Source organism: Rhinatrema bivittatum, chromosome 1 (genome assembly GCF_901001135.1).
Source record: "Rhinatrema bivittatum chromosome 1, aRhiBiv1.1, whole genome shotgun sequence".
Lineage (NCBI taxonomy): Eukaryota > Metazoa > Chordata > Amphibia > Gymnophiona > Rhinatrematidae > Rhinatrema > Rhinatrema bivittatum.
Window position 1 is genome coordinate 654,412,172 of NC_042615.1, and position 16,221 is coordinate 654,428,392.

The window sequence follows — 16,221 nt, forward strand, 5'->3', positions numbered from 1 at the left end:
AGGAGGTATTGCAGTGCCCTAACCCTGATACCAGGGTTAGGGCACTGTGTGCAGGAAGATCACAACACTCCCATTATCAGGGATATGGCACTGCATGCACGAAGATCACAACACCCCTGGTATCAGGGTTAGGGCACTGTGTGCAGGAAGATCACAACACTCCCATTATCAGGGATATGGCACTGCATGCAGGAAGATCACAACACCCCTGGTAGCAGGGTTAGGGCAGTGTGTGCAGGAAGATCACAACACTCCTGGTATTAGGGATACCCTAACCCTGCTACCAGGGGTGTTGTGATCTTCCTGCACACAGTGCCCTATCCCTGATACCAGGGGTGTTGTGATCTTCCTGCACACAGTGCCCTATCCCTATTAATACCAGGAGTGTTGTGATCTTCCTGCACACAGTGCCCTAACCCTGATACCAGGGGTGTTGTGATCTTCCTGCATGCAGTGCCCTATCCCTGATACCAGGGGTGTTGTAATCTCCCTGCATGCAGTGCCGTATCCCTGATACCGAGAGTGTTGTGATCTTCCTACACACAGTGCCCTATCCCTGATACCAGGGGTGTTGTGATCTTCCTGCACACAGTGCCCTAACCCTGATACCAGGAGTGTTGTGATCTTCCTGCACGCAGTGCCCTATCCCTGATACCAGGGGTGTTGTAATCTCCCTGCATGCAGTGCCGTATCCCTGATACCGAGAGTGTTGTGATCTTTCTGCACACAGTGCCCTAACCCTGATACCGGGAGTGTTGTGATCTTCCTGCATGCAGTGCCCTATTCCCTGATAGCAGGGGTGTTGTGATCTTCCTGCACTCAGTGCCCTATCCCTGATACTGGGAGTGCCCTAACCCTGATACCGGGAGTGTTGTGATCTTCCTGCATGCAGTGCCCTATCCCTGATACCAGGGGTGTTGTGATCTTCCTGCATGCAGTGCTGTATCCCTGATACCGGGAGTGTTGTGATCTTCCTGCACACAGTGCCCTATCCCTGATACTGGGAGTGCCCTATCCCTGATACTGTGAGTGTTGTGATCTTCCGGCACACAGTGCCCTAACCCTGATACCGGGAGTGTTGTGATCTTCCTGCACGCAGTGCCCTATTCCCTGATAGCAGGGGTGTTGTGATCTTCCTGCACTCAGTGCCATATCCTAATACTGGGAGTGTTGTGATCTTGTCCACAACACTCCAGGTATCAGGGATAGGTTACTGAGTGCAGGAAGATCACAACACCCCTGGTATCAGGGATAGGGCACTGTGTGCAGGAAATCACAACACTCCAGGTATCAGGGTAGGGCACTGCATCCAGGTATCAGGGATAGTGCACTGCCTGTAGGAAGATCACAACACCCCTGGTATCATGGATAGGGCACTGCCTGCAGGAAGATCACAATACTCCCGGTATCAGGGATATGGCACTGCATGCAGGAAGATCACAACACTCCCGGTATCAGGAATAGGGCACAAGTTCTAGTCACATTGACTGATCACATTACTTTTTTTGTCAAGCTACCAACTGTTTCCATTTCCCATCCCCCCAACCATCACCTCAGTGGGAATCTTGGTAACATCAATAAATAAGAGGCAGCCAGCCAATAGGAATACATATTCATTCCTAACTGACCTGAGAAGTGTCAATTTGTATCATTTTCTGTTACTCTTAGTGAGTTTCCATTTCCATTTAGTGCATTTTCATTTTCCATCCCCCCAACCATCACCTCAGTGGGAACCTTGGTAACATCAATAGATAAGAAGGCAGCCAGCCAATAGGAATACATATTCATTCCTAACTGACCTTTACTGACCTGGAAAGTGTCAATTTGTATCATTTTCTGTTAGTGCGCACTAACAATGGTTAGTGCGCACTAACTCCCGTTAGTGCGCACTAACACGATTTAACGATTTTTAACGATAAATCGTTAGAATTTCTATTGTATTGTGTTCTTTAACGATTTAAGATGATATTAAAGTATTGGACGATAATTTTAATCTTTGAAAAACGATTCACATCCCTACTAATAATTCCCAACATTCTGTTTGCTTTTTTGATTGCCGCAGCACACTGAACCGATGATTTCAATGTGTTATCCACTATGATGTCTAGATCTCTTTCTTGGGTAGTAGCACCTAATATGGAACCTAACATTGTGTAACTATGGCATGGGTTATTTTTCCCTATATGCATCACTTTGCACTTGTCCACATTAAATTTCATCTGCCATTTAGATGCCCAATTTTCCAGCCTCACAAGGTCTTCCTGCAATTTATCACAATCTGCTTGTGATTTAACTACTCTGAACAATTTTGTATCATCTGCAAATTTGATTACCTCACTCGTATTTCTTTCCAGATCATTTATAAATATATTGAAAAGTAAGGGTCCCAGTACAGATCCCTGAGGCACTCCACTGCCACTCCCTTCCACTGAGAAAATTGTCCATTTAATCCTACTCTCTGTTTCCTGTCTTTTAGCCAGTTTGTAATCCACGAGAGGACATCATCACCTATCCCATGACTTTTTACTTTTCCTAGAAGCCTCTCATGAGGAACTTTGTCAACTGCCTTCTGAAAATCCAAGTACACTACATCTACCGGTTCACCTTTATCCACATGTTTATTAACTCCTTCAAAAAAGTGAATCAGATTTGTGAGGCAAGACTTGCTTTGGGTAAAGCCATGCTGACTTTGTTCCATTAAACCATGTCTTTTTATATGTTCTGTGATTTTGATGTTTAGAACACTTTCCACTATTTTTTCTGGCACTGAAGTCAGGCTAACCGGTCTGTAATTGCCCGGATCTCCCCTGGAGCCCTTTTTAAATATGGGGGTTACATTAGCTATCCTCCAGTCTTCAGGTACAGTGGATGATTTTAATGATAGGTTACAAATTTTTACTAATAGGTCTGAAATTTCATTTTTTTAGTTCCTTCAGAAGTCTGGGGTGTATACCATCCTGTCCAGGTGATTTACTACTCTTCAGTTTATCAATCAGGTCTACCACATCTTCTAGGTTCACCATGATTTGGTTTAGTCCATCTGAATCATTACCCCTGAAAACCTTCTCCAGTACGGGTACCTCTCCAACATCCTCTTCAGTAAGCATCGAAGAAAAGAAATCATTTAATGTTTCCGCAAAGGCCTTATCTTCTCTAAGTGCCCCTTTAACCCCTCGATCATCTAACAGTCCAACTGACTCCCTCACAGGCTTTCTGCTTCGGATATATTTTTAAAAGTTTTTAGTGTGAGTTTTTGCCTCTATGGCCAACTTCTTTTCAAATTCTCTCTTAGCTTGTCTTATAAATGTCTTACATTTAACATGCCAACGTTTTTGCATTTTCCTATTTTTCTCTGATGGATCCTTCTTCCAATTTTTGAATGAAGATTTTTTGGCTAAAATAGCTTCTTTCACCTCCCCTTTTAACCATTCCGGTAATCGTTTTGCCTGCTTTCCACCTTTCTTAATGTGTGGAATACATCTGGATTGTGCTTCTAGGATGGTATTTTTTAACAATGACCATGCCTCTTGCACGCTTTTTACTTTTGTAGCTGCTCCTTTCAGTTTTTTTCTAACTATTTTTCTCATTTTCTCAAAGTTTCCCTTTTGAAAGTGTAGCACGAGAGCCGTGTATTTGCTTACTGTCCCCCTTCCAGTCTTTAATTCAAATTTGATCATATTATGATCACTATTGCCAAGCAGCCCCACCACCGTTACCTCTCTCACCAAATCCTGTGCTCCACTGAGAATTTGATCTAAATTTGCTCCCTCCTCAAAAGTGTAAAAAGAAAAAAAAACAGGGTCTTGTGAGACACCCATCCAACCACCCCCGACGACTATTGAGGTGGCACCAAGTGAAAAAGTAAAAATTATAATAATAATCATTACATAATGCAATGATACCCCTAGCCCTTCCCTAACCATTTGCCTTTATATGAACTCCCCTGCCCCAACCAAAGATCCTCCACTCTGAATGGCAATCCCCTTAACAGAAACCCATAATACCTGGGGTCTAGGGTACCCCTCCCACCTCCCTTACATAAATAATAGAACCTGGTGTTCTGAGGGTCCCTTGATCCCCCCCACCCTGTACCTCAAAGATGCATCGTTGGTGGGGTAGTAGAGGCCCGAACGCCCACAGCTCCAGGCCTAGTTGACACCATTTTCCAAAGTGGGGGGAGGAATTGCCATATAGGTGATCTTTGGTTGGGGTGGGGGAAGGGTTTAGGTACAAAGGGGAGGGGTTGAGGAAGGGGAGGTGGGGCGGTGTGGACCATCACCATGCGACTTAAAATCGTTTTTTGGGTTTTTTTTACTTTTTGACTCTGCACTGCCTTAAGGTAGTTAGGGGTCTCATAAGACCCCTGGAGGAGTTTTTGATATTTTGGGAGGGGGATCTTCAGGCTGTGTGGCCCTTTAAAATGATAGTGGGCCCCATGCAAAGTGGACAGCCATTGTATTTTTTTGCAGCCTCTGCCACATTCTATTTTATCACAGAAATTTTCTGCAATAAAAAATATTGTGGTGATATTGTTGCAATATTTTATCAGGGAGAAATAAAATATTGTGGGACAATACCCTCTCTCAATAATTTAATAAAATATTACTGCTTTATAAGTCTCCCTCTTGATTAGGTTATATAACTCAATTAGACTTTTGCAAATATTAATAGCCTGATTTTCTAAATCAGTGGTTCTCAACCTTTTTTCTTTTGGGACACACCTGACAGATGGATCTCACATGTGTCACACAGAACACATGGCTGTCACGGTGCTAAAAATAAACACATACTTTACATCCACAGGAACCCCGAAACCCCAACAATGGGTGCAGAACAGAACTAGGACATTCCCCATATAACTTACCATACGAAAAAGATATTCTAGTGTCATCTCAGTAACAGCAACACAAACTCTCCCTACTACCAAGCCTTTCTTATGAAAAGACAGCAATTCACCACCAATGCATTTCCTATTGAGAAAACACAACAAATAAGACTGATACAAATGCCTGCATGCTAGTAAAATACCTCACCTCTGTCATACATACAAACTGACCTTCACCAAACACAGAAAGACACAAATTACAAATATGGAGACAGAAACTGTAATGGAAACCCCAAAAAGCCACTCTGCATTGCATTGGAGAAATGGAAACAGAAATATAGCAGCTAACAAACTCCCACAATCTGCAATAATGCACACAAACTAATCCGTACAAAGTTACACCTGTATTATGGAACACACACAAACAATAACAACCCAACCTATGAAATGGCAATACTAAAAATATTAAGTCAGGCCCTAAACACCAGTGCATCTCTTATTAGGAAAACAGAACAAGCCAAGCTGCTACGGATCCTGATCCAGAAACTACAAGCTTATAGAATACCTTTACCTGGGTCACACATGCAGAACACAGACAAACCCCCACCAAATACAGAATAAAGAGACTATAAAGCTAATGTTTTTGTTTTTCCATTGTTGCACTGCATACAGAGTTTGGCTTCTTGCTGTTTCCAGTTCAGGTTTTATTTGCACATTTCTGTTTACACATTCCTCAAGTACTATAAAATAATAATTGTAAAACTATACTAATAACGAGAATATATGTTTCAAAACAACTGATGAATAGAATAATATCCAATAATTACAAACTCACAAGAATTAATAAAAATTCTCCAAACACCAATAAAATATTTTAAAACAGCAGACACATCACATATACCCGATAATTAAAATGACAGTCAAACAAGAAAAATGAACTTAAAAAGCCACCTTAACTTACCCTCTCCAGCAACTCTCCTATTCCTTTCCCTTGCAGGCCAGTAGCACACACGAGAAGCAGCAGGGATTACTGAAGCTCTGGCTTAATGCTCCTCTTCCTTAGGACCAAGACTAGTCCCTTTGCATCTTTTACACATAGACACATACACCAGTCAGCTCCCCAACCAGTCTCTCAAACTCATATGCACACTAGTCAGCTACCTCACTAGTCTCTCAAACATACACATACCAAACAGCTTCCCGATCAGTCTCTCAATCTCATACAGTCAACTCCCTCACCAGTCTCTCTCTCTCTCACACAGTCACCTCTCACCAGACTCTCACGGTCATCTCCCTCGTATACACATACACAGTCAAAACTGTCATCTCCCTTACCATTATCTCTCTCACATGCACACCAATCTTCTCCCTGACCAGTTTCTCTTTATGCACACCAGTCACCTCCCGGTCATCTCTCTCTCTCTTACACACATGCACCCCAGTCACCTCCATGACCAGTCTCTCTAACAAAGTCACATTTCTGACTAATCTCTCTCTCACAGTCACCTCTCTGACCGACCTTTGTCTCTCTTCTTACATGCACACTAGACTCCTCCTGACCAGTTTCTTTAGCACATACATGATCTCTCTCAATTAAACACAAGCTCTCAGTCACACACATTCTCTCTCTCTTACTTTCACACATATTGGCTTGCTCTCAGTTTCACTCTCCGCTCCACCCCGATGGTTCATTCTCAATTTCACTCACTCCCCTTCCCCCAACCTGAGCACAACTGGTAGCTGCAGCAGCCTCCTCTTCTAGCCCCCCGTGGCCCAAGAATTAATCCCATTGGATGCAGGGACTAATGCTGTTGTCTCTCATTGTGGATTGTCAGCTGTTTTTCTCCAGGCCAGCATTGCTCCTCAGGCTGATGCTGATGCTACTTTTGAATGCTATACACCAACTAACCTCATTCCCTTTGTGTCAACAATCTCCAACAACCACTCTTCAAGGGAACACCTTGCTTTGTGGTAATGTGCGGTGGCTATATTTACAGGACAACCTTTGTTTGATTGCCCCTTTTCTAATAGCCCCATGTTTTACTCTTTATTAATTTCTCAATATTTTGTATGTCCTTTTTTTTTCTTTCAATATATACATGTATTTTTTATTTTTTGTTTGTTATTTTCTACTCCCTGACAAACTGTCTGCCCCACCCAGACAAATTCTTGTTTGTACTTATCTAGGCTGCCACCAATTCTGCTTATTTTGGGTGCGGATCTGCCAGGCCGACATCGGCCATGTTTCGGCAAATCATTGCCTGCTTCAGGGACTACGGGAGGAGATTTCTGCTGTGTCCGTCCAGCGGGTCCACTATTTAAAGAGGCGTCTCTTTAAAGATTAAAACTACAGTTAAATTAAATTCAACACAAGTCTATAATAAAATGATCTGTATACCACTACTCAGGCTTTACTATACTTACTATTCGCGTATGTTCCTTTCCTTAAAGTGAGCGGCGCCTTCACCTTCCGTTTTGGCGCCTTTCTCTATTCTACCTGTTTTTAAACCTACCGCGGGCCAATCACTTCTGTCCTTCTCACAGCAAGGCTCCTAGCTCCCTAAGGTGCCATTAATCTTATTTGTGTTATTAGCACCATCTGAACTCTAGAGACTCACTGTTCATTTTTTCTTTTTTCTCATTGTCCCGATGGTTCTTATTTCAATATATTCAGCTTCCTTTCGTTTCTTGTCTTATCAACCAACCAATCGATCATTCAAACAATATGCTTTATAATATTTTATTGAACATTTCTGAAAGCGGACCTGATGGAGCCCCATTCCTCCCTCAGGCCCCTCCTTTTCTATCTTTCTCGGACCTGGTGGTGAACTACTCCCTACTATGTCCACTGTTATCCTGTCAATTAATTGCACTGTTTACCGCCCTACTTATGAAGAGCTTTGATGTTTTAATTTTGTCCTTTAGTGTTCTACTTTAATATCTGCCTATAGAATTTTGTCCTTCCTGTTCTTCTAGGCATCTGTTCTTATATTTAAACCCCTAATATGTAGCGCTCCTAATCTGTTCGCTTCTGCTGCTGGTTGCATCATCCCTAATTTGTTATCTGCCTTTTACTAAACCAATGGGATACTTTGCCTTTTAATTTGAAAAAAGGCTTTCTCTATCTTTATCTCATTCTTATCTATTGCCTCTAGATTAAATACCCTCCCTTTGTTCCATGCTAGCGGTGTATCTCATACTGTGGAGAGTGTGTAGCCTCTACTATCCACGATTCAGTTATCAGTATTTTAGGTGTGCATTGAATTACCTCCTTATCCGGGTATTATTATTAGGTAGTCTGTCTTTCAGTTTTTCGCAAGGTAAATAATTGTTCCAAAAATCATGCATTAAAAACCTTGTGCAAAATATTGAGTGTTTTTCGATAGATCAATCGTGGCCCTAATTTTTTTGCTTCAGAAACTAATATAGCAATGCTTAACATTGTAGAAATGGATGACCACCTGTCTGCTGAAAGTATTCCTGAACTGCTGTACATGACTTGACTGTGCTTTTCTAATTAACAAGAATAGCTGTTACCTGATTTATAGCAATATAGGTCTTGCTTAAAGTCCTCATGAATGGTGGCATCATCGAAGGTAGTCAGTGGTTATCAATAACTGCTGGTAATAGGCATTCTTCCAAAAATAGAGGTAAGAATGATTTAGATAATGATGAAAAAAGAGCAGTAAAATGAGGGGAATGCCCATAAAAGTAGAAATCAATTTTAATGCTATATAAAATAGAAAAATAATCCAAGAGGCCTATTTAAATAGTAAAAGTTTTTTATTTAGTATTGTTATTCAGTGTTTCTGATGTGTGTTTCATTCAACTGTATTTTCTTTTTAACTCTTAATAATATATGTTCTTTTAATAGGACATTTCAGAATGATTGTGGTGATTTACCTTCAGACTGCTTGGAACAATCTATTAATGAACCATTACATTGGCTGCAGTGCTTAAAGCCTTCAGCAATACCTACTTTAATTAAGTGAGTAGTTCTTGGTAATTGTCATAATTAACAAAATAACATTTGTGGTAATGTTAATGTTCTCTCTCTATATAAGAATGCACAACTTATCTTTTCTCTGCTGTTTAATCTGGAAGGATAAAGAACAGTAAGGGCCTGATTTTAAGAACCATTTACATGCTTAAAATTGGGATTTACAAGTATAAATGTACTTTACCCATGTAAGTAGGCTTTTAGAAATTGCTGCAATATATGTCATTGAATTGTGCATAGGATATTCACATATAAGTGCATTTTACATGCTTAAATGGCTTTTTAAAATTGCTATGATAGTATGTTACATTTCCACATCTAACTCTTTTTAAAATTATCTCCTAAGAATCTGCATATCAGAAAGCAGCATCCTGAATATTAACCTTTGACAGCAAATTGAATAAAATGTGTTTTAGTTATTAACTTTGGGCAGTGTTTCTAGGGATTTGAAAGAAAAATGCTCGAAAAGGGGCCTATGTACTAAGCTGTATTAAAATCAACAGTTTAACTTGCGTAAACTACTGATATTTACATGCATAATAAAATGGTCATTAAAACTGTACGTACCCTGCGGTGTGTGGGGGGGGGGGAGACAGGAAGATATGTGTGACAAAGGGCAAAGTACAGAGAACACCCATTTCAGACAAGAATAGTGAACCAGACGGTGGTAAGTGGCTCTCTTGCTGGCCTGCTGCTCCATCACCCAGGAAAAGGAGATAAAATGAGTGGTGTCCCTCAGGGGAGTTGAGGCCAGAAGGGATAGGCATTTTACAGTGGCTGTTTGTAGAAGGAAAGGGAAGTCCAGGACATTGCCTTTTCCTCTTCCAAAAATGTTTGTATAAGTAAATAATTTCTTGTCCACCTTTCTATTCATCACGGATTCTCCGAGGCAGAATACAATAAAAGGTAAAATGTATGCTATTAGGAGGAGGTAAATTTAAAAGCTATATGTCTGTGGTAAATTTACTGAAAGTTCATACATACTACAGTAATGGGTATTGAATAATTTACGTTACCTTGTAAAAATAACACATCAGTATTATTTTTAGTACTGACAATAGGACCTTTAGTACATAGTGCTGTTTTTAGCTCAGCTTAGTGCATATGCCCTATAATTATTCCTTAATACAAAATGTGATATTCTGCCAATGATGTACCATCTTTCACTTAAGAATAAAAATGGGAAAATTGTCTCTGATCCATTTTTAAATAAGAATATCAATGTCATAAATTACCGTATTTTTCGCTCCATAAGACGCACCTGACCATAAGACGCACCTAGGATTCAGAGGGGGAAAATTTAAAAAAAAAAAATTTGTGCTAAACCGGCTCTGGTCTGGGCATCTTATGGAGCAAATTAGGGGAGTGCATAGCTTTTTTTTTTTCTCCCCATTTTGTTTTCGGGTCTGGGGAGGGCCATTTCGGTCCACTCCCCAGATCAGAAAACTTTTCTTTCTCTGGGAACCCCTCCCTCCCCAAAAAAACCTCATCCCCACCCTCCTGACCCCCCAAGACCTGCCGACTTAATTTACTGCAACCCCCCACCCTCCTGACCCCCCCAAGACCTGCCGATTTAATTTACTGCAACCCCCCACCCTCCTGACCCCCCAAGACCTGCCAAACGTCCCTGGTGGTCCAGCGGGGGTCAGGAGCGGTCCGGGAACGATCTCCTGAGCGTGGGCCGTCGGCTGCCAGTAATCAAAATGGCGCCGACGGCCCTTTGCCCTCACTATGTCACTGAGACCAACCAATAGCAGTGGTCGGTCCCAGTGACATAGTGAGGGCAAAGGGCCGTCGGCGCCATTTTGATTACTGGCAGCCGACGGCCCACGCTCAGGAGATCGTTCCCGGACCGCTCCTGGACCCCCGCTGGACCACCAGGGACGTTTGGCAGGTCTTGGGGGGGTCAGGAGGGTGGGGGGTTGCAGTAAATTAAATCGGCAGGTCTTGGGGGGGGTCAGGAGGGTGGGGGTTGCAGTAAATTAAGTCGGCAGGTCTTGGGGGAGTCGGGAGGGTGGGGGTTTGTTAGATTTTTGTGTTTGTTTTTTTTTATATTCGCTCCATAAGATGCACATACATTTTCCCCCCACTTTTGGGGGAAAAAAGTGCGTCTTATGGAGCGAAAAATACGGTAAGTATTATGAAAAAAAAAAAACAAGTATACAAAGCAAGATAGAGTATTAATAACTGAAAATCCTACTTTGACTAATATATTAACCTGGGCAGCCGTGACCATTTGTCGCAAAAGTGGGAGGGGAGGGGCCAATAGCAGCACACACTCACAGATTCCAGAGTACAATAGAGACCAGATGTGGGATAAAATTGGCCGCAGCTTTATTAATAATAATAACAATATACAACCACAACCGTATACGCTAGCCAAAACAGATAGAGCTGTCAAAGTGTTCTCCTTCTGTGCAGACAGCACGCCACCTCCAGCCTGGGGTTCGCCGCAACCAAGCAAGGCCCTGCCTTCCGGGAGGTAAATATCTTCAGGGCGTTCCCGGTCACCCGTCTCGCCCAAGCAAGGTGACTGTCCAATTGAAGGATGGGGGCGTCCGGTCTGCTGCTGCGCTGGGGCTGGCGGGCTCTGGCAACAGACAGCCCCTGTCGCATCAAAGTAGGGTATGCCACATGCTGTGTATTGCCTCTAAATGGTGGCCCCGTCCCAGCTCAGGTTCCCCTGCAATAGGGCCCGGATAGCCTTATGGCGTTTCCAGGACCCTCCCCCAACCACCTATGGCCAATGACTAGGAGCCCAACAACACCCTGTGAATAGCATGCTTCAAATTGTTCAAGAACAGGTCCTGTCCAATATCTGAGATACACCCCATCGTTGCAGAACAGCTCCATGCAATCCACGCATAGCCAGTCATGGTGCCTCACATGCAAGCCACCCTGTTGTTTGATGAAATTGCTGATCTGCTTGTTTAATTTCTTCATCCCACCGTCCACAGAGTGACGAGTTCAGGAACTGGTGACGGGGGATGATCTCCGACCAAATGAGCCTAATGCAGGGCATTAAGGGCAAGATGATCGTGATGTCATTCCTCATATTGTCCAGGAGCAGGTGCCCCTGCATGGTTCCCAAATCATTGCCTTCGAGGTATATGATTAATACCTCTGGAAGGCAAATCTAGTTATTTGCTGCCTTAGCAGGGGGACAAGCTGGTCCCAAAGCATGCCCCTCTGACCCAGCTATCTCACTATCCTGATCATTGGTGCTATGCCCATTTTCCTGTCAATGTTATTTTTTATTGCTCACTGCTCTGCCCAAAACACAAACAAGTGTCCAGTGATCCATTTCAACCGATGCTGCTGGTGGGGGCCTGAAAGCCAGAAGGTGTTAAAATAAATTGCTGCAAGGGGGGGATGTGTGCCAAGTCCCAAGGATCCATTTACCTATCTAATATAGGACAGGTATGCCGGGGAGCTCCATCTGGATGGTACCCGACAAATCCAACTGTTGTGACCTCAGCCCACATCCAGGGCTTGCTTAAAGATAGCGTTAAATTGATATTTGCTCAGAGGGAGCATCGGCATGCAATAGAAACTGTATCCCCCCAGAGGGCCTGAGCGCCTAGTAGCATGCCGCATTGGCAATGGGACATGTAACCAGACCCAGTACTTTAGCAGGTGTGACCAATGCCCCCCAGCTGAGCTGGTCTTTGATCTCTGTAACCGGAGAGTCAGTTTTCCATCAGCATTGGAAACATCGCAAGCTCGAAGACCGGAGCAGTCATGTCTACAACTGGCTGTGGCAACTAATTCACTCACACAGCAAAGAATGCTATCAAAAGGCAGCTTGGAACAAAACCAGCTCAAAATGATCCAGTACCACTAAAGGCAAACATCACCATAAGGCAAGCAGGTGATCGTGAAGAATAGGACGGCATGCGTCGGGAACTTGTGGAATGTATTTGGCCTAACCCACATGGACACGCTAACCGCAAAGTCCCTTACTGGGTTGGGCAAACCTTGAGCGTTTGTAAAAAAGGTGTAACCCGCCAGATTGATTTGGACTGTGCCTCGAGACATGCCACGCTGCTTAGCCAGTGCAATGTATTCCACCATCCTATGTGAAAGGCTCAGGTCCTCTGACTGGTCAGAGGCTTCCAGGAAGTCCAGGACTTCGTTGTATCCCCTAAGGTATACTCACCAGGTAGATGGTATGATCGACTGGTGCAGCAAATCAAGTGCATCCTGGCTCCAGAGGTGTCCAGAAACCGGTGTCTCCTTCTCTTTGGCGTCCAGAGCAAGCCTCCAGAAGTCTTCCCACTTAGAATGAAAGAGACAATCATCAATCTCGTTGCGAAGACCAGAGATGTGCCTCTCCCATGCCAACAAGTTTATCTACAAACACCTCAAGACCATTAGCCTCAGGAGTGCCCCTCACAGACTGCCGATTGATTATGTGCATGACCGCTAGGTTGTCATACCAGAATATCACCTTTCTGTTAGCTAGTCACTCATGCCAAATATGGAGCACCATCACTATCGGGAACAGCTCTAGGAAAGTGATGTTCAATGTAATTCCTGAATCTACACAATTATTTGACCTTGTCTCCACGCACCAGCTGCCTTGACAGTATAGGCCAAGGCCAAAACCAATGCCCCCAGAGGCATCGGAAAACAGCTCTAGGTCAAAGCTGGAAACTGGTGCAGGTAGCCACACCTCCGAGCCATTGAAATCAGCACCACTTCCTGGGATCCTCACGCATAGCATGGGTAACTTGCAAGCAATGGCACTTCTTCGTGACTGTCATGGATGAGGTAATCATCCAGCACAAAAATGCCTACCCCATCGGAATTACCTGACAAGCAAAAGCCAGGCTTCCTATTAGGGATTGCACTGTGGCTAGGTTAACTTGCAAGCCAGGCGTGCAAGTTCAACCAGCTTCTGAATTTTATTGTCTGGGAGTCTGGACAACATTTGAATGGTGTCGAGCTCTATACCAAGGAACATAAGTACCTTAGTTGGTGGTTCCAACTTATCCGCTGCCAGCGGAACGCCAAAGTCTCTGGCCATGGTTTGAAAGCCATTGAACAGATCGCAGCAGACATCTGAGTCGCAAGGGCCCACGAATAAAAAATCATCCAAGTAGTGCAAGAGGCTTGTTAAACCGGTGCATCTGAACAACTCCCAATGCAAGAAGGTGCTGAAAGCCTCAGTGTGCACATGAAACCAAGCCTAACCATGGGCATGCACTTATTAAAGTAATAAGTGCCCTCAAAGAAGAACCCCAGCAGAGGGAAGTCATTTGGCTGCATCGGTAAAGCCAGAAGGCAGACTCTATGTGCACCTTAGCCATGAGAGCACCCTCCCCACAATCCTTGAGGAGGTCGAGCACACTGTTGAAGGAGGCATATTGGACCGTACAGGCCTCCTGGGGGATGAAATCATTCACTGTCCGACCAGCCGGGTAAGAAAGGTTATGTATAAGCCTAAACTTATCCGGCTCTTTCTTGGCCACCACCATCAATGGTGATAAAACCATCCTGTCGAAGGGAGGCAGGGGGAAAGGGCCCGCAACCCTACCGAGACTCATTTCCACCAACAGCTTCTCCCTCACAGCCTCGGCAAACCTGGTAGCAGAAGGCACATTCTTGTGGCTCAACAGGTTCAGAGGACCCCCTAGTAAAGGATTCTGAAGCAATCCTTAAAACCCTCATGCAGAATAACTCCTGCGTGCCTATTGGGGTAAAGGCTGAGACATGTCACCATCTGTTCCCACCTAACTGGAGTTGGGGCTATTATATAAGGACTACTTACCTCTACCTCTGGGAGCTATCTTTGTACATTTGGTGGTAGGATGACTTGCCGTGCAGGAGATGCACATGTGCTTGTCCTTACAGTCCTGCACCATACATCCCCCTTTATTATAAAACCAGCAGGATTTGGCGGTGGGGTTAGATGCCCATCCCTGACTTTGGAAGCCCCCCTGGGGCCGAAAGGAGTGATTGGTAGCTTGAGCCTCCGAGCTCTGCGCTGTCACGTGGATCAGCTACAACTTCACGTCATGAGTGCCCCAGAACATGGATGGGGTGTCCACCATCCTCTCTCTGAACTGCTCATCATAGTTTGACCAAGCAAATCCCTGGTATGCTGTTATAATTAGTGAGGTTTGGGTGGACCCTTGGACACTGTGGCAGCTGACCACGCCCACGGGGGGAAGTCCCGTGAGGGACCACAGGTCAGGCTCAGCTTAGGACACCCAAACACAGAGATTGATCTTTTATTAGACAATGTGATGAAGCCACCAGAGGTGGCAGTAGTGAGCAGCAGAAGTAGCCCAGCTGGGCTAGTATCCCTCAGGTGCTGGAACAGTGACTCCTCCGGTAGCAGTTCTGTAGTGGAAAGAAATGAGAATAATGAGTACAGTGGAATATGCACAAAGCCCCAGTATGGAGAACCCCAGGATAGGGAGAGCAGGCCCTCAAGGAGCGAGTACCTGATCCCTGAGAGCTGAGAGGCTTGAAGGTAATGTACTCACACAGCGGTTCCACGTAGGAGATGGCACTAGGGTTGGAACAGAGGCAGGCCCTCGAGGAGCGAGTACCTGGTTCCAGGGAACAGCTCTGAGGTGAAGATAGTAGTACTCACTGGTGTTGAAAATAGCGAATCCTTCCAGGCAGAAGAGAAGGTAGGAGCAGGCAGCGAATCAGGGAACATAGGCCCTAGAGGAGTGAGTACCAGTTTCATGATAGCGACCTGAAATGCAAGTGAGGCCCCCGGGGAGCGGGTACCCCGTTAGCGTTAAGAGTCCAATAAAAAATTGGAGAGGCAGAGTAGTTGGGAGAGCGAATCCCATCCGTAAGAATCCCCCTTGCTAACTCAAAGGCTAGCAAACATAGTAGGCTTTAAATATCCGGGCAGCGTGACGTCATCACAGGGGGACGCCCCTGAGGTTCGCGCCAAGTAGGAAATAAGAGTGAGGGCCGCACGGTGCGCGCACCCTAAGGTACCAGCGGAGCATGGCGGGAGGCAGTGCCCAAGCCGGTCCGGGAACACCGGAGAAAACAGCAGGCAGACGCCGCGGCAGCCAAGCATCCATCCATAGCGAGAGGAGGTGCAAAGAAAGAAAGGTAGGCGGAGTGAAGCCGTCGGGAAGGGATGGTTGCAACATATGCAGAGTGAGCCCTGACAATGGTGACCAGATATGACCACATTGCCAAGTGCTATGAGAAGTCAGCTCAGCCAAATATTGATACCAACCGTGCAAAAGACTGCACCCGGTTATTAATAGTTCTTGAGACCCGCTTGGGGCCCATAGGAGCTTCCTGCCACCTGCACCCCTTGCGTAACCCTTACTCCCGTCTGCGCCCTTCCATTAGACTAAATATGTCAACGTATTGGTGACGGCTTATGCAGCACCAGAGTGAACTCGGGACACCC

At 44.7% G+C, this 16,221-nt stretch overlaps 1 protein-coding gene across 4 annotated transcripts in view; it reads left to right on the forward strand.

Moving 5' to 3' along the window:
• KIAA0825 (KIAA0825 ortholog) overlaps positions 1–16,221 on the forward strand; it is a 1,025,579-nt gene that overhangs the window by 449,233 nt on the left and 560,125 nt on the right. For all 4 annotated transcript variants that reach the window (XM_029573181.1, XM_029573174.1, XM_029573199.1 and 1 more), the window contains one exon: positions 8,700–8,813. In XM_029573181.1, coding sequence (XP_029429041.1) covers positions 8,700–8,813 — 114 coding nt within the window. The remainder of the gene's footprint in view (positions 1–8,699; positions 8,814–16,221) is intronic.